At 40.2% G+C, this 23609-nt stretch overlaps 1 protein-coding gene across 14 annotated transcripts in view; it reads right to left on the reverse strand.

Annotated features, from left to right (window-relative positions):
- Positions 1 to 21710, reverse strand: part of LOC105551833 (zinc finger protein 33A) — a 55952-nt gene extending 34242 nt beyond the window's left edge. For 2 of the 14 annotated variants that reach the window (XM_011997269.1, XM_011997264.1), the window contains exons 1-4: positions 21357 to 21710; positions 19813 to 19865; positions 15528 to 15672; positions 15157 to 15252 (exon numbers count right to left, since the gene is read on the reverse strand). In XM_011997269.1, coding sequence (XP_011852659.1) covers positions 15157 to 15252; positions 15528 to 15672; positions 19813 to 19821 — 250 coding nt within the window. In that variant the 5' untranslated portion in view covers positions 19822 to 19865; positions 21357 to 21710. Of the gene's footprint in view, positions 1 to 15156; positions 15253 to 15522; positions 15673 to 16496; positions 16576 to 19812; positions 19866 to 21356 lie in introns of all 14 variants that reach the window. The other 12 variants (XM_011997255.1, XM_011997274.1, XM_011997246.1 and 9 more) reach the window with 12 other exon arrangements.
- Positions 21711 to 23609: the final 1899 nt, after the last annotated feature.

Consider the following 23609-nt stretch of genomic DNA (forward strand, 5'->3'; position numbering starts at 1 on the left):
TTCTCTGTATTTCCTGAATTTGAATGTTGGCCTGCCTTACTAGGTTGAGGACGTTCTCCTGGATGATATCCTGCAGAGTGTTTTCCAACTTGGTTCCATTTTCCCCCTCACTTTCAGGCACACCAATCAGATGCAGATTTGGCCTTTTCACATAATCCCGTACTTCTTGGAGGCTTTGTTCATTGCTTTTTACTTTTTTCTCTACACTTCTCTTCTCACTTCATTTCATTCATTTGATCTTCAATCGTTGATACTCCTCCTTCCAGTTGATCGAGTCGGTTACTGAAACTTGTGCATTTGTCACGTAGTTCTCGTGTTATGGTTTTCATCTCTGTCAGTTCTTTCAAGGTCTTCTCTGCATTGATTATTCTAGTTATCCATTCATCCATTCTTTTTTCAAGATTTTTAGTTTCTTTATGCTGGTTACGTAGTTCCTCCTTTATCTCTGAGAAGTGTGATAGACTGAAGCCTTCTTCTCTCAACTTGTCAAAGTCATTCTCCGGCCAGCTTTGTTCCGTTGCTGGCGATGAGTTGCGTTCCTTTGGTGGGGAGATGCGCTCTGATTTTTTGGATTTCCAGCTTTTCTGCACTACTCTTTCCCCATCTTTGTGGATTTATCTGCTTTGGTCTTTGATGATGGTGATGTACTGATGGGGTTTTGGTGTGGGTGTCCTTTCTGTTTGTTAGTTTTCCTTCTAACAGTAAGGACCCTCAGCTGCAGGTCTGTTGGAGTTTGCCTGAGGTCCACTTCAGACCCTGTTTGCCTGGGTATCAGCAGCAGAGGCTGCAGAAGATAGAATATTGCTGAACAGCGAGTGCTGCTGTCTGATTCTCGCTCTGGAAGCTTCATCGCAGGGGTGTACCCTGCCATGTGAGGTGTGAGGTGTCAGTCTGCACCTAGTGGGGGATGTCTCCCAGTTATGCTACTCAGGGGTCAGGGACCCACTTGAGCAGGCAGTCTGTCCATTCTCAGATCTCAAACTCCATGCTGGGAGATCCACTGCTCTCTTCAAAGCTATCAGACAGGGACATTTACCTCTGCCGAGGTTTCTGCTGCTTTTTGTTTAGCTATGCCCTGTCCCCAGAGGAGGAGTCTGCAGAGGCAGGCTGGCCTCCTTGAGTTGTGGCGGGCTCCGCCCAATTCGAGCTTCCCAGGGGCTTTGCTTACCTACTTAAGCCTCAGCAATGGGGGGTGCCCCTCCCCCAGCCTCGCTGCCACCTTGCAGTTAGATCTCAGACTGCTGTGCTAGCAATGAGGAAGGCTTCGTGGGCGTGGGACCCTCTGGGCCAGGTGTGGGATATTATCTCCTGGTGTGTCGTTTGCTAAGACCCTTGGTAAAGCACAGTATTAGGGTGGGAGTTACCCGATTTTCCAGGAGTTGTGTGCTTCAATTTCCTTTAGCTAGGAAAAGGAATTCGCTTCCCCCTTGCGCTTCTAGGTGAGGCGATGCCTCGCCCTGCTTCAGCTCTCACTGGTCGGGATGCACTCGCGGACCAGCGCCAACAGTCCAACACGCCCCAGTGAGATGAACCCAGTACCTCAGTTGAAAATGCAGAAATCGCCCATCTTCTGTGTCGTTCACGCTGGGAGCTAGAGGCTGGAGCTGTTCCTATTTGGCCACCTTGGGCATGCCCCCACAGATGTATGCTGTTTTTAGTTTTAAATCGAACTGACAAACTATTTTCTAGAACGACTGTAGCATTTCACATGCCATCAAAAATGTATGAACAATTCAGTTCCTCTAAATCCTCACCAGCACTTGTATTGTCACTTTTATAAGGCAGGTTACACAAGAGCATGATAAAAGCATCTTTCATTATGACATATCTGGGTATAAGTCTCTTTGCATTTATCCTCCTATGAGTTTGTTGAGCTTCTTGGATGAATATATTAGTGTTCTTCAACAAATTGTGGGTGTTTCTGCGAATTCCTCAAAAAATTTTTCTTTCCCTTTCTGTTCTCTCATATTGATACTCCCATTTGTATATGCTGGTGCAACTAGTGATACCCGTTTCCCAAGGTTTTGTTCATTTTTCATTATTTTACTGGCTCTTCCTCAAATTACACAACACACACTGATCTGCACCAGATAACCCGTTTTCTGCCAACTTAAATGGAAACCATATTACTGTGTTGCCTGTTGTTAGTCCTGTGCATGGGTCACATTGTTCCTGTTTCTTTGCATATCTCATTTTGCTGTCATTCTTGAATGGACAACAGGTCCATTCAGTTAACAGTGTTGAGTGACATAACCAAATGGTGGCGTATACAGCTCCAAAATGTCTCCCCACAGAAACACCAAAAAACAAGAACTATAAAAATCAACCTTGTTGAACTCTGGAAAACAATGAAAGGTTTACAGTAACCAAGTAAATGCTAAATCAGGAAAAAGGCAACTTCAAATGGTGGGAAAGTTTTGTGGCATTTTTACGTTACAAGAGATCCTCATTAATATTAGGAGCTGATATCTCCTTAGAAATCAATTGAAGGCCTGAAGACATATGGATGACACATATAAATTCCTGAAAGAAAAAACTATCATCTGAGAATTCTCTAGCTGGTAAAACTGTCCTTCAAAATGAAAGAGAAATGAAGACAATCCCAGAAAAACAAATGCTGAGTTTGTTACTACCAGGCTTGCTATACAGGAAGCACTGAAGGGTGTCTCTCAAGATGAAATGAAAAGAAACTAGACTCAAATCTGGAGGAAAAAATAAAGATTTCCAATAAGGTTAACTATACAGACAAATATAAAAGCCAGGGTCATTGTATGTTTGCTTTGTAACTCCATTTTTTTACTTCATGCGGGACTTAAAAGATAAATGGATAAGAACTAAATATAAATTTATGTTATAAGCATACAATGTATAAAGACGTAACCTGTGACAACAACATAAAGGGGATGAGTAACGTGCTAGGTAGAAGCAAAGTTTTCATAAGATATTGAAGTTAGGAAGGAATCAATTTAAACTAGTTTGCCATTAATTTAGAATGTGAAAGTAATCCCCATGGTTAACTACCAAGACAATATCTAAAAAATACACACAGAAGGAAATGAGAAGGGAATAAAAATGATTCACTATAAAAATCAGGCCGGGCACAGTGGGCTCAGGCCTGTAATCCCAGTACTTTGGGAGGCCGAGACGGGTGGATCACTTGAGGTCAGCAGTTCAAGACCAGCCTGGCCAACATGGCAAAACTCCATCTCTACTAAAGACACAAAAGTTAGCTGGGTATGGTGGCACGTACCTGTAGTCCCAGCTACTTGGGAGGCTGAGGCATGAGAATCACTTGAACCCAGGAGGAGCTTGCAGTGAGCCAAGATCGTGCCACTGCACTCCGGCCTGGGCAACAGAGCAAGACTTCCGTCTCGGAAAAAAAATATATATATATCAACAAAAAACAAAGAATACAGTAATAAAGGGAATATGGGACTAAAGAAGGTATACAACGTACAGAAAACAAAATGCAGTATGGCAGAAGTGCTTCCTTGTCGGTGATTACTTTAATTGATAATTGATTGAACTCATCAATCAGAAGGCAGAGGCTGGCAGGATGGATTTTATTTTATTTATTTATTTATTTATTTATTTATTTATTTATTTATTTTAGACAGGGTCTTGCTCTGTCACCTAGGCTGGAGTGCAGTGGCACAAACATGACTCACTGCCGCCTTGACTTCCTGGGCTCAAGGGATCCTCCTGCCTCAGCCTCCCAAGTAGCTGGAACCACAAGCGCATACCACCACACCCAACTATTTTTATTTTTATTTTTTTGTAGAAATGGAGTCTCACTTTGTAGACCAGGCTGGTCTCCAACTCCTGGGCTCAAGAGATCCTCCCAAAGTGCTGGGATTACAGGTGTGAACCACCCAGCTTCAGAATAGATTTTTTAAAAACATGATCTAACTACACACTGTCCAAAACAAACTGACTTTAGATCCAAAGACACAAATAAATTAAAACTGAAAGGCTGATAAAAAATATTCCATGAAAACAGCCACCAAAAGAGAACTGGAGTGGCTATACTAATTTCACCCAAAATAGATTAAGATATAAGCTGTTACAAGAGATAAAGAAGGATACTATATATGAATAAACGGTCGTTCCATCAATAAGCTATAAAAATTATAACTATATATGTACCAAGCAGCATTCTGAAACATGTAAAGCAAACACTGACAGAATGCAAGGGAGAAACTGACAGTTCCTACAGTTAATAGTTTTAGACTGAGGCTGGGCATGGTGGATAGTACCTGTAATCCCAGAGGTTTGGGAGGCCAAGGTGGATCACTTGATGCCAGGAGTCCAAGACCAGCATGAGCAACATAGTGAGATCCTGTTTCCACACACACACACAAAAAAAGGCTGGGCATAGTGGGCATGGTGGTATACAGCTGTAGTACCCTCAGGAGGCTGAATGGGGAGGATCACTTGAGCCTGGGAGTTTAAGGCTGCAGTGAGCAATACTTGTGCCACTGTACTATAGCTCAGGCAAGAGTGAGGCTCTGTCTCTTAAAAAAAAAAAAAAAAAATGCAAATGAATAAATGAATGAATGAATGATGCGTATGAATACAGATACAAAGCTACACAAACACACCAGTAAAATATATTTAATGGTATATTAAGAGGACTATATACCATGACCAAGTGACCAAAGGGGACTTATCCTGGAAATGCTTGTGTGGTTCAACATAAGAAAATCAATGACAAAAAAAAGAAAGAAAGAAAAGAAGAAAGAAAAGAAAGAAAAGAAAGAAAAGAAAGGAAGGAAGGAAGGAAGGAAGGAAGGAAGGAAGGAAGGAAGGAAGGAAGGAAGGAAGGAAGGAAGGAAGGAAGGTCAATGTAATACACTTCATTAATAAAATAAGTTAAAAAAGGACATGATTATCTCAGTTGATGCAGGAAAGGCAGATGACAAAATCCAACCCCCTTTCAGGATAAATACATTCAGAAAACACAAAACAGAATAGAACTTCTTCAACATGGTAAAGGGCATTTATGGGAAATTCACAGCTTTATATCATATTCACTGATGAAAGCTTTCCTCTTAACATCAGGAAGAAGACAAAAATACCCACTTTTGCCAGTGCTATTTAACACTGCAGTAGAAGTTCCAGCCAAGCAAGAAAAAGAAAGGCATCCACTGCAAAGGAAGATGTAAAACTATGTCTACTCACAGGTGACATTATCCTAAAGATAGATTATAATCTACAAGAAAGACACTACAGCTAACGAATGAATTCTGCAAAGTTGCAGGATACATCAACACACAAAAATCAGTTGTGTTGCTACACACATGAAAAGAACAATCTGAAAAGAAAATTAAGAAAACAATTCTATCTACAGCACCATCTAAAAAAATAAAATACTATCTAGAAACAAAGTTAACCAAGAAGGTGCAAGACTTGTACACTGAAAACTACAAAATACTGATGAAAAATATTAAAAAGGGCATAAATAAAGGAAACAGTACCTCATGGTCATAGTTTGAGAGATGTAGTATTGTTAAAAGGACAATACCATTCAAAATGATCTACAGATTTAACACAATCCCTATCAAAATTCCATCAGCATTTTTACCAAAATAAACAGCTGATCCTTAAAGTCACATGGAATTACAAGGGCCCTGAATAGCCAAAACGATTTTTAAAAACAAGAACAATGTCAGAGGACTCAAAATGTCCAATTTCACAACTTATTAGAAAGCTACAGTAATCCAAACAGTGTGGTCATGGCACAGGTATAGACATACAGACAAACAGAATACAAGTGAGAGCCCAAAAATACACTACCTGCAGCCAACTGATTTTTGACAAGGGTGTCAATTCTATTCACTGGGAGAAAGAAAAGCCTTTTCTTTCAGTTGATGCAAGCCAAATATTGTCACACTACTGACATGAAATATTCACAACAGTCATACTCACAGAGACAAAACAGATTACAGGTTGCCAAAGATGGTGGGAAGAGGGAATGAGTAGTTACTGCTTAATGGCGATAGAGTTTCTGCTTGGAATGATGACAAATGACCAAAAAATGATGCTGGGTCAACTGGATTTCCACATGAAAATAAACTTAGAAAATAAAATTAGATCCCTACTTCGACTATATACAAAAATGAACTGAAAATAAGAGCTAAAACAATAAAATGTTTAAAGGAAAACTTTGGTTTTGTTGATGGATTCTCACCTATGACATAAAATGCATGAGCAACAAAAGAAAAAGTAAGGCCGGGTGCGGTGGTTCACGCCTGTAATCCCAGTACTTTGGGAGGTCAAGGCGGGTGGATCACCAGAGGTCAGGTGTTCAAGACAAGCCTGGCCAACATGGTGAAACCTCATCTCTACTAAAACCACAAAAACTAGCTGGACATGGCAGCATAAGCCTGTAGTCCCAGCTACTCGGGAAGCTGAAGCAGGAGAATCACTTGAACCCAGGAGGCGGAGGTTGTGGTGAGCCGAGATCGTGCCACTGCACTCCAGCCTGGGCGACAGGGTGAGACTGTCTCAAAAACAAATATCTATCTATCTATCTATATACACACACATATTAAAAATAATTCAGTGGTACCCCAAAATGCTAAAAGAAATACACTTTGATAAAACAATTCTACTCCTAGGTTTATATCCAAAAGAAATGAAAACAGGAACTTGAGCAGATAATGATATGCCAGTGTTCATGGAAGCATTATTCACAACAGCCAAAAGGTATACATACGACCCAACTGTACATCAACAGATGAATGGATTAAACAGCCAGAAAAGAAAGTCTTGATACTTGTTACAATACAGACAATACAGATGAAAGCTGAAAGCATCATGCTAAGTGAAATAAGGCAGACATGAAAGGCCAAATGTTGTCACACTACTGACATGAAATATTCACAACAGTCAAAACTCACAGAGACAAACTAGATAAGAGGTTACCATAGGCTGGTGGGAGGCGGGAATGAGTAGTTACTGCTTAATGGCAATAGAGTTTCTGTTTGAAATAATGAAAATGTTTTAGAAATTGTGGTAATGGCTATACAACATTGTGAGTGCAATGCCACTTAAAACCTGTTAAAATGGAATATTTCATGTTACATATATTTTGCCAGACACAAAACAAGATATTGTTAAAATGCTCCAGCATCATTTGCTGAATACCTGACTGAATTTCTTTTGCATTTTTGTCAACAGTTTGAAAATGTCTTAGCTTCAGCTGCCATAACAAAATACCACAGACTGTGTGGCTTAAACAACAGAAGTTTATTTCCTCACGGTTCCAAATGCTGGAAGTCTGAGATCAGGATGCCAGTATGGCCAGGGCCTGGTGAGGGCCTCTTCCCAGCTTACAGACAGCCACAGTATGTTCACATCGCCTTTCCTCTATGCACATGGAGAGCGAGCAAGCTCACTTACTCTTCCTATAAGGCACTAACGTCATCTTGAGGGCCCCACCCTCATGACCTACTGTAACCCTAATTACCTCCCAAGGGCTCCATATCTCCAAATACCACCACACTGGGGGTGAGGGCTCCAACATATGAATTTTGGGGAGATGTGAACATGTAGTCTATAACAGCATAATCAATATTGAGGTTTTCTATTCTTTTCCATTTTTCTATGTGTATGTTCTACTAATGTGTATATTCTACCAACATCCTGTCCTCTTAATTATTGTAGCTATTAATATATGCATACAGTAGTCACTCCTTATCCAAGGGGGATACATTCCAAGACACCCCGTGGAAGCCTGAAACTTCAGATAGTATTGAGCCCTATAAATACTATGGTTTTTTTCCTAAATATACAAACCTATGATAAAGTTTAATTTATAAATTAGGGACAGGGAGAAATTAACATCATCATAAAAGAGAAAAGTTGTAACAATATGCTACCATCACTACTCTTGCTCTTTAGGGCCATTATTAAGTAAAATAAGGGTTACCTGAACACATATCATGACAGTAAATAATCAAGACAGTTACTAAGTAATTAACTCATGGGTAGCATATACAGCCTGAGTATGCTGGACACAGGGTTGACTCATGTCCTGGGCAGGACAGTGCAAAATTTCATCATGCTACTCACAGCAGCATGCAATTTAAACTTAGGAATTATTTATTTCTGAAGTTTCCTATTTAATATTTTTGAACCACAGTTGGCCTCAGGTAACTGAAACTGCAGAAAGCAAAACCACAGAAAAGGGGAGACTAATGTAATAAGCCTTAACACTGGATTCGGTAATTCCTACTATTCTTTTTCTCAAAACTTTTGAGAAAAATTTTCTCAAAATTGTTTCAACTGTTTATGACTCTGACTGTTTATAAAAATTTTGGAATAAGTTTATTTAAAGCTGAGAAAAACCTTACTGGAATCTTGACAGGAATGCCATTAAACCTACAGATCAATTTGGAAAGAAATGGCATACTTACTAAGTTGAGTTTTCCAATCTATCAAGAGACCATGTGTCTCCATTTCTTTCTTTTATTTCTTTCATCAGCATTTTGTAATTTTCGGCACAAAAGTCCTATACACATTTTGTTCAATTTATACCAAAGTATTTAATTTCCTATGGAATAAGTGGTATTATGTTTTTAATTTAGATTTCCATATGTTCATTGTTAGTGGAGAGAAACTGATTGTATGTGTTCATCTTGGACCCTGAAACTTTTTGGAAATCATTCATTCATTCTGGGAGGTTTTCATTTGTTGTTGTTGTTGTTGTTCATTTGTTGTTGTTGTTGTTGTTTCTGAGACAGAGTTTTGCTCCTGTTGCCCAGGCTGGCGTGCAATGGCATGATCTCGGCTCACCGCAACCTCCGCCTCCCAGGTTCAAGCGATTCTCCTGCCTCTCGAGTAGCTGGGATTACAGGCATGCACCACCACACCCAGCTAATTTTGTATTTTTAATAGAGACAAGGTTTCTTCATATTGGTCAGGCTGCTCTTCAACTCCCGACCTCAGATGATCCACCCACTTCAGCCTCCCAAAGTGCTGGGATTACTGGCATGAGCCACTGTGCCTGGCCTGAGGTTTTTATTTTCTAAGATTCCTTGTAATATTCTACATATATAATCATGTCATATGTAAATATAAACAGTTTTATTTCTTCTCTATGTGTATGATTTCTATTTCATTTTCTTGCTTCATTGTGCTTGATAAAAGTTACAGTACTATAATCAGTAAGATTGGCAAGAGCAAACATCCTTGCCTCGTTCTCAGTTTTACAGGGAAAGCATTCATCTTACCAGCAAATATATTTGCTATAGATATTTTGTGCATGTTCATTTATCAAATTGAGGAAGATCCTCTCAATGTCTAGTATGGAGAGTTTTTACCATGGATGGATATTGCATTTTGTCAAATGCTTTCTCTATATTAACTGATGGTACGTAATTTTTCTTCTTTAGCCTATGGTGGGTTAATCACACTGATTGATTTCTGAATGTTAAACCAGCCTTGCTTGCATAACTCAAGTAAATTCCACTTGGTTATGGTGTATACTTTTTACATGACTCTTTTCTATTTGCTAGTATTTTGTTAAAGATTTTTGCTACAAAATTTATGAGAGGCATAGGTCTGTAGTTTTATAATTTTTGTACTGTCTGTATGGTTTTGGCATCAAAATAATTTTTTAAATGCGTTAAGAAGTGTTCCCTCTTGGCGGGGCGCGGTGGCTCACACCTGTAATCCTAGCACTTTGGGAGGCCGAGGTGGGTGGATCACGAGGTCAGGAGTTTGAGCCTGGCCAATATGGTGAAACCCCGTCTCTAGTAAAAATACAAAAATTAGCCGAGCATGGTGGCATGCGCCTGTAGTCCCAGCTACTCAGGAGGCTAAGGCAGGAGAATCACTTGAACCTGGGAGACAGAGGTTGCAGTGAGCCGAGATTACACCACTGTACTCCAGCCTGGGTGACTGAGCAAGACTCCATCTCAATAAGTAAATAAATAATATTTCTGCTTCCATTTTCTGAGAACATTATATAAAATCACCATTAATTCTTGTGTAAATGTTAGGTAGAATTCTCTAGTGAGGACTACAACTCTCTTGTACTCGGAAATTGGTTTTTTGGAGGTTTTTATTTAAAATTTAAATTCTTTGATTCAAATTATGTCAACTTTTATGAAAACCTATGGGTCATTCAAATTATTTGTATCACCCTGATTGAGTTGTAACAGTTTGTAGTTTCTGAAGAACTGCTACATTTCTTCTATGTTGTCATTTTTTTGGGGGGGCGCGGGGGCAGAGTTTTGCTCTGCTGCCCAGGCTAGAGTGCAATGGCACAATCTCAGCTCACTGCAACCGCCCACTCCCTGGGTTCAAGCCATTCTCCTACCTCAGCCTACTGAGTAGCTGGGACTACAGGCATGCATCACCACACCAGGCTAATTTTTGTATATTTAGTAGAGACAAAGTTTCACCACGTTGGCCAGGGTGGTCACGAACTCTCGACCTCAGGTGATCCACTCGCCTTGGCCTCCCCAAGTGCTGAGATAACAGGCATGAGCCACCACACCTGGCCTATGTTGTCATATTTATGAGCATAAAGTTGTTGACAAGATTCCCTTATTATACTGTTAAATGGATAGCGGATTGATATTCCCTGTTTCATTCCAGATATTGATGATTTGTCATCTCATTTTATATTTTTAATCAATATTGCTAGACGTTTATCAATTTTATTGATTTTTTTCCAAAAAAACCCTACGCTTCATTAGTTTTCTCTACTTTTTCGTATTTTCAATTTTACTGATTTCTGCTTCCAGTAGTATTTTCTTCCTTCTACTTAACAGAGGTTTTATTTTGCTCTTTGCTAGTTTTTTAATGTAGAAAGTCAATTATGGGTTTGAGACCTATTATCCTCTTTAATGTTAGCATTTAGTGCTATACATTTCTCTACCAGCACTGCTTTAGCTACCTCCCACAAATATTGATATGGTATGGTCTCATTTTCATTAAGTCTACGCGCTTCTACTATTGAATTTGAGGTCTCTTCTTCACTCCAGACTTTATTTAAACTCTGATGCTTAATTTCTAAATGATTAAATATTTTCCTATTGTCATTCTATTACTGATTTGTAGTTTGGTTTCATTATGGCCAGAAAACATACATACTCAGAATGATTTCAATTCTTTTAAATCTGCCAAGGCTTATCTATGGCCCAGGATATGGTCTATCTTTCTGAATATTCCATGGACACTTGAGAAAAAAATTGTATTTTGCTGTTGTTGGGCACTATTCTTTTTTTTTTTTTTTTTTTTTTGAGACAGATTCTCATTCTGTAACCTAAGCTTTGTAACACAATCTTGGCTCACTGCAACCTTCGCCTCCCGGTTCAAGCAATTCTCCTGCCTTGGCTTCCTAAGTAGCTGGGACTACAGGCATGCGCCACTATGCCTGGCTAATTTTTGTATTTTTAGTAGAGACAAGGTTTCACTATGTTATCCAGACTACTCTTGAACTCCTGACTTCAAGCAATCCACCCACCTCGGCTTCCCAAAGTGCTGGGATTACAAGTGTGGGCCACCGCACCCGGCCTTGTTGAGCACTATTCTACAATGTTGCTTCAGTCCTGTTGGCTGATGTTGCTGTCCTGTTCTTCTATATCTGCCAGTAATCATGGCTAGTAATTCTACCAATTGCTAAGAGTGATGAATTTTCCAACTACAATTTAAAATGTGCTTTTCTCTTTTCAGCTCAGTTTTGTTTTGTGTACTTTGAGATTTGCTAGAGACACATTTAGGATCGTTGCATTTTTGTTGGATTGATCCTTTTATCATTACATAATGTTCTTTCTGTCTAATAATTTTCTTTGTTCTGGAGTATACTGTATTTGATATTAACAGTGTCACTCTTTGTTTTGATTGTTTGTACAGTTTATCTTTTTATATACTTTATCAACCTATGTTGTTCACTATGTTATGAGTTTCCTAAGAAAATATTTTTAGGATGGGTGGAACAAGATGGTGGAATAGAGAACGCCACCTATCATACCCACTCCCTTGCAGGAAGACTAAAATTGACAACTATCTACACAAAAGAAGCAGTTTCACAGGAAGTAAGAGTCACGTGAGCACTTACAGAGTGGTTTTCACTTCATATGGCTGAAACAGAACAGTTTGGAAGTTCCTCAAAAAACTAAAAATAGAGCTATCATATGATCCAGCAATCCCACTCCTAGGTACATACCCAAAAGAAAAGAAATCAGTACATCAATGAGATATCTCTGCTCCCATGTTTACTGCAGCACTGTTCACAACAGCTAAGATCTGCTAAGTGTCCACAACAGCTAAGTGTCCATTCACAGATAAACAGATAAAGAAAACGTGGTACATATACACAAAGGAGTACCATTCAGCCATAAAAAAGAATGAGAGATCCTGTCATATGCAACAAAGTAGATGGAAATGGAGGCACAGAATGTTAATTTTGCATGTCCTCATTTATTTGTGAAAGCTAAAAATTAACACAACTGAACTCGTGGTGGTGAGGTAGAAAGTAAAAGGATGGTTACCAGAGGCTGGGAAAGGTAGTGGGGTGGGGTGGGGGTAAGGTGAGGATGGTTAAAGGGTACAAAAAAAGTTAGAAAGAATGAATAAGACCTAATATTTGCTAGCGCAACAGGGTGACTATAGTCAAATTTAATTGTACATTTTAAAATGTACTAAAAGAGTATAACTGGATTGTTTATAACACAGAAGATAAATACTCGTGGGAATAGACACCCAATTTACCCTAATGTGATTACCAGACATTGAGCGCCTGTATCAAAACATCTCCTGTACCCCAAAAATATATACACCTACTATGTACTCACAAAAATTAAAAATTTTAGAATCATGTTTTACGTTTTTTCCACTCTGCCAATTTATATTTTAATTAGTGTACTCTGATTATTTACATTTAAGGTAAATATTGCTCTGCTAGGCTGCTATTTGTTTTGTTTTCTGTTTTCCATTCATCTGTTCCTTTTTCCTTATTTTCCTATTAGTTACCTAAATATTCCTTTAGATTCCATGTTGGTTTATTTACAGTATTTCTAAGTGTACCACATTTTATAGTTTTCTCAGTAGTTGTTCTAGGTATAAAAATGTACATATGTAACTTATTACACTCTATCAGGCATTTTACCACTTCAAGTGAAATGTACCAAGTTTCATTCTACTTAGGCCCCTTTACCCTCCCCACTTTTAAATATAATTGTCTTAAGTGTTTCCCCTACATACGGAGCATTTTGCTGCAACCATCAAAAATGATTCTAGAAACTCATGAGAAAAATATATTTATCCCCATTTTTGCCAACCTCCAATCTTCTTTCTTTCCTGCATTCCAAGCCTTCTTGTGTTATTTCCGTTCTATTTAGAGAACTGCTAGTCAATTTTTAAAGGTAGGTTTGCTAGCAACATTTTCTCTTAGCTTCGCTGTCTAATGATGCCTTTAGTTCCCCTTTATTCATGAATATAGTTTCAAAAGACACAGATTTTTTATTTGATAGTGCTTTACCTGTCAGTACTTGAGAAAATATACTACTTCCTTCCAGCCACCATAGTTTCAGAAGAGAAACCCACCGTCATTCCCTGTAGAGAATGTGCTGTTTCTCTCTGGCTACTTTGAAAACTTTTGTCTTTAGTTTTCAAAAATTTAATTACAGTGTGAGTTTGCCATGGACTTAACTTATTTGATGTTACTTCAGACTCGGGAATGTGTAGTTTTATATCTTTTGCTAAATTTGAGAAGGTCCAGCCATTACTTCTTCAAATACTTTAAACACCTCTTTCCCTTCCTTCTGATGTTACAAATGTTAGTTCTTTTGTTATTGCCCCACTTTCCAAATACTGAGAATCAAACCTCTTCCCATTCCCTCCTGCCTTCCGGCTTTGTCCAAGCTACCACAATCATTCATAAGAAAAATTACCACAGGCCTTTAATGCGCTCTCTATGCCCTAGGCCATGCCCAATATTTCCTCTAAGGAGGTGAGAAAGATCTTACAGAAATATAAATCAGATGTTGCTCATCTGCTGAAAATCCACCACTAAATTAAAAGTAAAATTAACTGAGTAAGGCTTATGATAGGCTCACCTTTGGACTCCAGCTGCCTTCAATCAACCCCTCCCTTCAGCCACTGTGACTTTTTGGTTATTCCTGAAAACCACCAAGCACATTCCTGTCCAAGGCTAGAAGCTGCAACTACCCCTGCTGAAAAGGGGCAGAATCCTCATGGCTCACACAGTCATTTCATTCAAGTTTCTGCTCTAATGTTGACCTCATTAAGGCTTCCCCTGACTGTTCCTTAAAGTACCACATTCAGCCAATCTAACTTCCTTTAATTTCTATCAGTGTCTTCAAAACCACAGAACATTTAATATACATATACATATACATATAAGTATACATAATATACTTAGAGACATAATTTTTTATTTTTATTTTTTATATTTATGTACTTGTTTTTGAGAGACAGTCTCGCTCTGTCTCCCAGGCTGGAGTGCAGTGGCACAATCTCAGCTCACTGCAACCTCTGCCTCCCGGGTTCAAGTGATTCTCCTGCCTCAGCCTCCCAAGTAGCTGGGATTACAGGCACCTGCCACCACGTCCAGCTAATTGTGTATTTTTAGTAGAGACGGGGTTTCTCCATGTTCGCCAGGCTGTTCTCAAACTCCTGACCTCAAGTGATCTGCCTGCCTTGACCTGCGCTGGGATTACAGGTGTGAACTACCACGCCCAGCCTAATGTTTTTCATCATTATATTCCCAGCACACAGCAAGTACTCAAAAATTATTTGCTGAGTTTAAAAATGAGTGTATAAAAAATTCTGACAACAGAATAAACACAAAACAATGGAGGTAAGGTGGGACACTGAAAGTGCTTTAAGAAAAATGATAACCAAGAAAAGATATGATAACAAAGTAAAGTTGAGGTGGGCAAAGACTCAACTATTGACACGTGTAAGAATAGCAAACATTCAAAAAAATGATTCAAAAAGGAAGAATTTTGTGAGTAGTGTCTGGAGGTTTGATTTAGGTATTCTCCATCACTTCCACAGGTTAGGACCCCTATGGAGATGTTCTTGAAAAATGTCCCAAAGTTGCCAATCCCTGAATTGGAAACTACTTGGAAACAACAAATCCCCTGATGTGAATCTGTGCAGTACATATTAACTCACCTGAAAAGCTCTGGCTTGGGAATTCTTCCTCCAGTCGCCATGGCTCTTCTCCTTGTTCCAGCCTGGAGATCACCTCTGGTTTGTGAACACAATACCCTGTTAACAGGAAATAATTTAGGATTTGGATCAAGCAGTCTAGACTTCAGGCCTTTGAAGCAGGAAGAAGCTTCTGGGGCTGCTTCAAGTTGCCAGTGGAACATTTTCACTGGAGAAGTGAACACAAGTATCTTCTGGTGCTCAAAGGTGATCAATCAACACTGACTCCTGAAGCCTAACCTTAAATATCATTAAACTATACAGACTGTCCATATGCTTCATAATCAAAAGAATAAACAAATGCTATTTAGAATGATACACTGAACAGACCTTACCCACTGAGACAAGGTTGCTGTAGTTCTCCAGCATCACATCTCTATACAGAGCCCTCTGACTAGGGTTCAGGTGCTGCCACTCCTCCTGGCTGAAGCCCACAGTCACATCTTTAAATGATATTGACCCCTGGAACTTCTGTTCTACCTGAAATGTTCAGAATTAGGTGGCATGAAAAAAGAAGTATGGGCTAATCCTTACCACGATTATTATCCATAGAATATTTGTTTTGCTTTGTACTTTTAGGGAAAAAAAGAAATCATAACAGAAATATTCTGCCATTAATGCATTAAGATATTAATTCATGCAAAAGAAATCATGAAGTTCCTACAATGTACCTGGAACTATCATCACTGCTGGAAATACTAAGATTAATAAAAATCTTCCTGTGATCAAAGAACACACAGAGTGATAAGAAAATATATGTGGTAACATGTTACAAGTACTAAGGTGAAAGTACAAACACAATAGACTAATATTAGGAACAAAGTTAGCTCTGTTTTGAGCTTCACTGAGGAAGTACAGCTGTTGGTTAAATTATGAAGAACACTCTGTTACGTTCTTCATAAGCATGGGGCCATGATACAAGCATAGGTGAGGGCCTCCAACACAATGCAGACATTAACAAAAAGACAGACAGCACAGGAGATGGCCTGGTGCTATCTTGAGAAAAAAAGTCAAGGAAATGGGTTATAGAGTAATTTTAGACCAATGGTCTCCAGAGTATTTGATCATTTACCATTTTCAAGAATATTACTGAGAACTACAGATTTATATTTACAAATCACAGAAATAAATTGTCAGTACATTTATTATGAATTCCAATTTAATTCTCATTTGGATTTAAAAATGTAAAGAGCCTGACATTTTCTTCATCACAATACATATTCTGGGTTCTAATCCTTTAATTCAGAGATAATAATAAGGATGTAGAGAAAATGGAAAGATTTTGGAAGTATTATACTTGAAACATCTGTGGAGTACATAGGAGAAGACATCCAATAGGATTGTTCTGGATATCCTCTAGGGCGCATCTTTTAGGGATCACTGCTGTGAAAAAGGGAGAGCCAAAGATGAGATGTGAGCATATACTGAAATTACGTGATCAGGTTTTGTTTAAAGAACCAATTCTATTGAGAACAGCAAGGGACAAAACAACATTTACATAAACTACTGTAGAAGAAACCAGGATGCAAATAGGGCACAGATAATAGGAGACAGAGCAACAAAATGTGGTCACCAATTAATTAAGAAAAAAAATGTTTCCTCTGCCTATCCCCATGAACAGCTGCCCAGATACTAGGGCCACCACGTAAACCAGGAAAAGTTAGGGCAAAATAGGTTGGACACAGTATTCTAGCAAGACATGTCCTAAATATATTAACTTTGAAGCATAGGCTTAGTGCGGTGGCTCACGCCTATAATCTCCACACTTTGGGAGGCTGAGGCAGGTGGATCACCTGAGGTCAGGAGTTAGAGACCAGCCTGACCAAAATGGTGAAACCCCATCTCTACTAAAAATACAAAACAGCCAGGTGTGGTGGCCGGCACCTGTAATCCCAGCTACTTAGGAGGCTGAGACAGGAGAAACCCTTTAACCTGGGAGGCAGATGTTGCAGTGAGCCAAGGTCAGCGCCATTGCACTCCAGCCTGGGTAACAAGAGCAAAACTCCAACTCAAAAAAAAAAAAAAAAGAAGCATAATATGAGAATCAAGAATGAAACAAGGACTACAGAGACATTTATAATATAGTGGTGTTCAAAGACATCAAGAGAAAATCAGACGGTTGTCAGAAAACTGAGGAAGGAAAATAATCAGGAATGGAACTGGAGGCCAGGCACGGTGGCTCGCATCTGTAATTCTAGTACGTCAAGGGAGGCGGCTCACTTGAGGTCAGGAGTTCAAGACCAGCCTGGCCAACATGATGAAACCCCGTTGCTAGTAAAAATACAAAAACATTAGCCAGGCATTGTGGTGGGTGCCTGTAATCCCAGTTCCTCGGGAGGCTAAGGCAGGAGGATCACTTGAACCCGGGAGGTGGAGGTCGCAGTGAGCTGAGATCGCACCACTGCACTCCAGCCTGGACGACACTGTCTCAAAAAATAAGGTAAGTAATTCTTCCCAAATTTATATATAGGTTCAATTCAACCCCAAAGAAAGTCTCAGCAAGTTATTTTATGAATACTAACAACATTTGTATGGAAATGCAAGGAACTAGGAAGAGCCAGGATATTGCTGAAGAAAAAAATGTGTTAAACCCACTAGTAGACGCTATTTCACCAAGTGTGGTACTGGCACAACCAACCAACAGAACATAGTCCAAAAAACACACAGACATATATGAACACATAATTGATGACAAATATCACAATGTAAAACAGTGGGGAAAGGATGGTGTTTTCAAAAATAATTCTACACTAACCGTATGAAAAAAGGAATCTGACATCTATCTCATACAAAAGTAGACACTCATTCCAATGAAAGAGACATAAATGTGAATGCCAAAACAATAAATATTTGAAAAGATAACAAAAGAGATTATCTTCATGACCTCAAAGCAGGAAAAGTCATCTGAAATAGTACACAGCACCAACAATAAACTTAATAAACTAATCTAGGGATTGGTAAACTTCTTCTGTAAAAACTCAGACATTAAATATTTGGCCAGTTACCATGGCTCACACCTGTAATCTCAGCACTTTGGGAGGCCAAGGCAGGTGGATCACGAGGACAGGAGTTCAAGACCAGCCTGGCCAAGTGAAACCCCGTCTCTACTAACATACAAAATTAGCCAGGTGTGATGGCACGTGCCTGTAATTTCAGCTACTTGGGAGACTTAGCCAGGAGAATCCCTTGGGCCCTAAAGGCAGAGGCTACAGTGAGCCAAGATCTCACCACTGCACTCTAGCCTGGGTGACAGAGTGAGACTCTCTCCAAAAAAAAAAAAAAAACAGACATCATTAAATTTGGGGCTTTGCAGGCCAAAAGGTTCCTGTCACAACTACTCAACTCTGCCACTGAAGCCACAGATTAAATGGAAATGAGTGAATGAGCAGGGAGGTGTCGGGATTGTGAGGGGGACAAGACGGCAGCTTCAGGAGTGCTGGCAATGTTTGTTTTGACCTATGTATTCATTATTTGCACCATGGATTTGTAATAATTTATTAAGTTCTATATTTAAACTTTAAGGGGTTTTCTGTCTATCTGCTACACATGTAGAAATAAGATTCATTAAAAATTAAAATAGGTAATCCTAGCACTTTGGGAGGCCAAGGCGGGTGGATCACGAGGTCAGCAGACTGAGACCAGCCTGGCCAACATCGTGAAACCCCGTCTCTACTAAAAATACAAAAATTAGCTGGGCATGGTGGCGCGTGCCTGTAATCCCAGCTACTCGGGAAGCTGAGGCAAGAGAATTGTTTGAACCTGGAAGCAGAAGTTCCAGTGAGTCAAGATTGCACCACTCTACTCCAGCCTGGTAATAGAGCGAGACTCCGTCTCAAAAAAATAAAAAAATAAATTAATTAAAATTAAAATACATTTTAATTTATTGATCAAAAAAAACTGAACTACATCCAAAAGAAAATTGAAACCTGTGTAAAATAAAAATTAAGAAAGCAGTTTGAGTCAATAGGCTGCACTCATTTCAGGGTTATCACTGGAAGGTTATTCACTATAGGTCCCTATGTTATGACCAAAAAAGGTATCTGCCAGGAAGTCTTTGTGTCTTCAGAGGAGTCTGTCTGTATCCAGTGTCTTCCTTTCTGCCGTGGTTGTTGAAAACATAAGAAACATATGAAGCTCAACTTATTGACTCTAACTTGGCCCTGCTGTTGATCTGTTACTTTATATTTTCTGGGAAGTTTAATTTTTATCTATTACTAATTTCTCATCTTAACATATTGACTCTTGGCCAGGCACAGTGGCTCATGCTTGTAAACCCAGCACTTTGGGAGGCCAAGGCAGACAGACTGAGCTCAGGAGTTCGCGACCAGCCTGGGCAACGGGGTGAAACCCCGTCTCTATTAAAGTGCAAAAAATTAGCCAGGCGTGGCAGCATGAGCCGGCAGCTCCAACTACTCGGGAGGCTGACACAGAAGAATTGCTTGAACCCGGGAGGCAGAAGTTGCAGTGAATCAAGAAGGAGACACTGTACTCCACCCTGGGTGACAGAGCGAGACTCCATCTCACACAAAAACAAAAAAACAAAAACATCACCATATTGACTCTTACAAATTTCACAAAGTCCACTGCAAAATAAAGTAGGGAATTAAATAAACAACTTACCTTGTTCATTTTGTTCTGTTCTTGGAAAGACGGAGACAACTCTGAAGATACAGCTAAGTTAGAAAAAGAGGAATGGGATTATGAAAGATTTGGCCCGCCTGGCAACTCCCTGATTCTTCTGCCCTAAGAAGCCATACACACCCACTAGGTAAAATGCTCCCTCTGAGAGAATATCAATGTCCTCTGACACTCTGGAATAGGAGGTAGAAATGGTGAAAGACCACCCTAATATAACTCCAACATAATTATGCAGCTCTTGGGCACAAGATTTTTCACCAGGTGAAAGTAAATATTTGCTTCCTAAGGATTTCAATCTCCCTCGGTGTTCACAAAAAATGTATAATGATAATATTGGCTAAACAAGTTAACAATATATTTAATGAAGGAACATTAACACTAAAACCATTGTAAAAAATAGGACTAAGCTATTGATTTTCCCAGTAATGTTAACCTCTGGTGAGTGACTCCACAGAAAGCCATAAGCAGCAGTGCTTCAAAGAAAAAATCTATTTTAATTTTTTCGTCTAACTTTGTTGCTATTTCTCAAAGGGATATTTTAAACTTGCTTTGACGTGTATGGAAAAGTAGACAGTACTGGCTTAGGGGTCAGATGTGACTTAGTCTTCCCTACTAACAAACTGTGATCCTAAACAAGTCAATAACCTTGACAAACAAAACAAACAAACAAAAAAAAATTTTTCTTCTAACAAATGAGGCAAAATTAGGTATTTTTTTTTTTTTTTTTCCCGAGACGGCATTTCGCTCTTGGTGCCCAGTCTGGAGTGCAATGGTGCGATCTCGGCTACCTGCAACCTCTGCCTCCCGGGTTCAAGCAATTCTCCGCCTCACTAGCTGGGATTACGGGTATGCGCTACCACGCACAACTACTTTTCGTATTTTTCGTAGAGACGGGCTTTCACCATGTTGGTCAGGCTGGTCTCGAATTTCTGACCTCAGGTGATCCACCCACCTCGGCCTCCCAAAGTGCTGGGATTACAGGTGCTAAGAGCCACCGCGCCAAGCCAAAATTAGGTAATTCTTGAAGATCTTTCCTGAGTGCAAGATCAAGTCAGAACAGAGGAACAGCAAATACCAAGATGCAGTGATAGACCTGACTGGAGGGCAGTTCGGAACCTAAAGAGGACGAATGCAGAACGTGGAACGGAGTCCGTCGGTGGGGCAGGCCACTGCACTCGCCCTTCCCCGCTCAGGTACGGTCGCGCCCTAGCACACCCGCTCCCGCTTGACCAAAGAACTGCCCCTCCCGCAAGGCTCAGCGCACGGACCACGTAAGCGCACATGCCCTCCTCTGCGGCCCCTACAAACGGGGGCGACACACGCGGTGTGGCCCGCTCTGGACAGAGACTGCGCCTTTAAGGAACAGGCCTAGCGTCCTGGCAGACATGCTGTAGCCCTGCCGTCCCCGGCTTCCCCTGTGAGGTCCTCCTGGCTCCTCCCCGCCACCTGGCACCGGCCCCCTGCCGCCCGCCCCCGGAGTCGCGCGGGGCCCCCTCGCCCTCCCTGCCCAACCCACCCAGGCTTACCTCACTCTCTCATCTGGTTGCATTCGCCGTAGAAGAGCTGGTAGACCCTTGAAATCGCGCGACCGCCTCCCACGCAAAACCTGAGAAAAACAAAAGGAAAGGCGGAAACGCACAGGTAGACGGTGGACAAGGCATGCGCGCAGCTAGCGCGCAAAGCCTGACGGTGTTGGCGCCCAACCTGAAAACTACCCTTCCCGTGAGGCCCCGCGAGCAACCCTTCGGGATTGGCTGAGAGGCGCCCCGCTAGGCAGTGGGCAGATGCCGTTGGAGTTGGTGCGGGAGCTTCCTGCAGCCCTGGCTCTCCCAGGGCGCCCCAAAGAGATGCACTGCAGGGGAGGTCTGTGTGCAGCGTGTGTGCAGTTTAGACACAGACGCGTCAAGAAGAGTTCAGCTGCGTGTCAGTTGCACTATAAATGTTAGGAAGTAGATCTCATCGATACAAAAAGACTTGGACACTATCTGCGATTCTTTGGGAGCGGGAAAAAGGGGAGGTGCCACAGGAAAGCTACTTCATCAAAATCGTTAAAGCAGTAACGATTTTCTGACTGAGCTACAATAATCCGAAAGAAGAAAATAAATGTCACATATTATTTCCTCTGTGACATTAAAATTGCTTGACTAAATGGAAATACATTTAGTCCATCTGTACCTTTCTTAGGAAGACAAAATCCCTAAAAGAAGATCAACAAATTTTTGAGTATATTTTTTCTCTTTGATCTTTAGTGTATTGTGTACTTTACAAAAGCATTCTCAACTTTATCTGGAATAAGTAAAAACCTAAATAACACCCAGTATACGTTTTAAAAAGCAGGAAAAAATGCATAAGAAACATCTATATCTATCTGTCTATATAATATTGCTCTATTCAAAATAGTTTGGCACCTGCTCCGTGGAAATAAGACACCATGATTAAGAGTATTCTTTAATGTGTAGTAAATACAGCATCTCAAAACAGTGAGGGAAAGAATGGAGTATTCCAAAGAGCATGTCATTCCGAGCAATTTGGAATATAGAGGTATACATAGATCACACATGATAAACTCTCACATGTATACAATACTTAAACATTAAAACCACTAAACGAGTATAAATTTTTGAAAACTGACAAGGGGGCCAGGCACAGTGGCCCACACCTCTAATCCCAGCAATTTGGGAGGCAGAGGCAAGAGGACCACTTGATCCTTGGAGTTCAAGACCAGCCTGGGCACTATAGTGGGACCCCTATCTCTACAAAAAATTAAAAATAACGGTTAGCTGGGCATGTAGGCAGGTGCCTGTGATCCCAGCTACTCAAGAGGCTGAGATTGGATGATCACTTGAGCCCCGGGCTGCAGTAAGCCATGATGGCACCACTGTGCTACAGCCTGGGTGTCAAACTGAGACCTTGTCCCAAAAAAAAACAAAAAGGGATGTGATGCCAAAGATAGAAACTATAAATTTAATATCAGTTACATTTTATAATACAGAAAAATAAGCAACTCCATTCCAGCAAAACTTTTTTAGTCTATTACGAGAATTGAAAGAAATGCAAATATGGCCGGACATGGTGATTCACACCTGTAATCTCAGCGCTTTGGGAGGCTGAGGCGGGCAGATCATGAGGTCAAGAGATCCAGACTATCCTGCGCAACATGGTGAAACCCCTTCTGTACTAAAAATACAAAAATTAGGTGGGGCGTGGTGGTGCGCACCTGTAGTCCCAGCTACTCGGGAGGCTGAGGCAGCAGAATTGCTTGAACCTGGGAGGTGGAGGTTGCAGTGAGCCAAAATCGCACTACTGCACTCCAGCATGGTGACAGAGTGAGACTGCATCTCAAAAAAAAAAAAAAAAGTGCAAATATTTGAGTGAAAATATGTGAAACATTTATTGAAATTTACATTTTTAAATTTATGCTTTATGTACTGAAAAGTTCTTTATTTGGTGCATAATTTTATGAGTTTTGAAAATGCATAGATTTGTGTAACCACCACCACAAGCAAGATACAAAATTGTTTCATCTCTGTCAATAAAATTCCTCCATACTACCTTTTTAAAGCCAGATTCCCTCACCACTCAGCCTCTTGCAACCACTATCTATTCTTTGGGCCTATATGTTTGCCTTTTTTAGAATATTATATAAATGGAATCATACAGCATGTAGTCTTTGAATCTGGTATCTCTTTTATTATTATTATTATTATTATTATTATACTTTAAGTTCTAGGGTACATGTGCATAACGTGCAGGTTTGTTACATATGTATACTTGTGCCA

This window comes from Mandrillus leucophaeus, unplaced genomic scaffold, assembly GCF_000951045.1.
Source record: "Mandrillus leucophaeus isolate KB7577 unplaced genomic scaffold, Mleu.le_1.0 Scaffold1143, whole genome shotgun sequence".
NCBI classification, from domain to species: Eukaryota; Metazoa; Chordata; class Mammalia; order Primates; family Cercopithecidae; genus Mandrillus; species Mandrillus leucophaeus.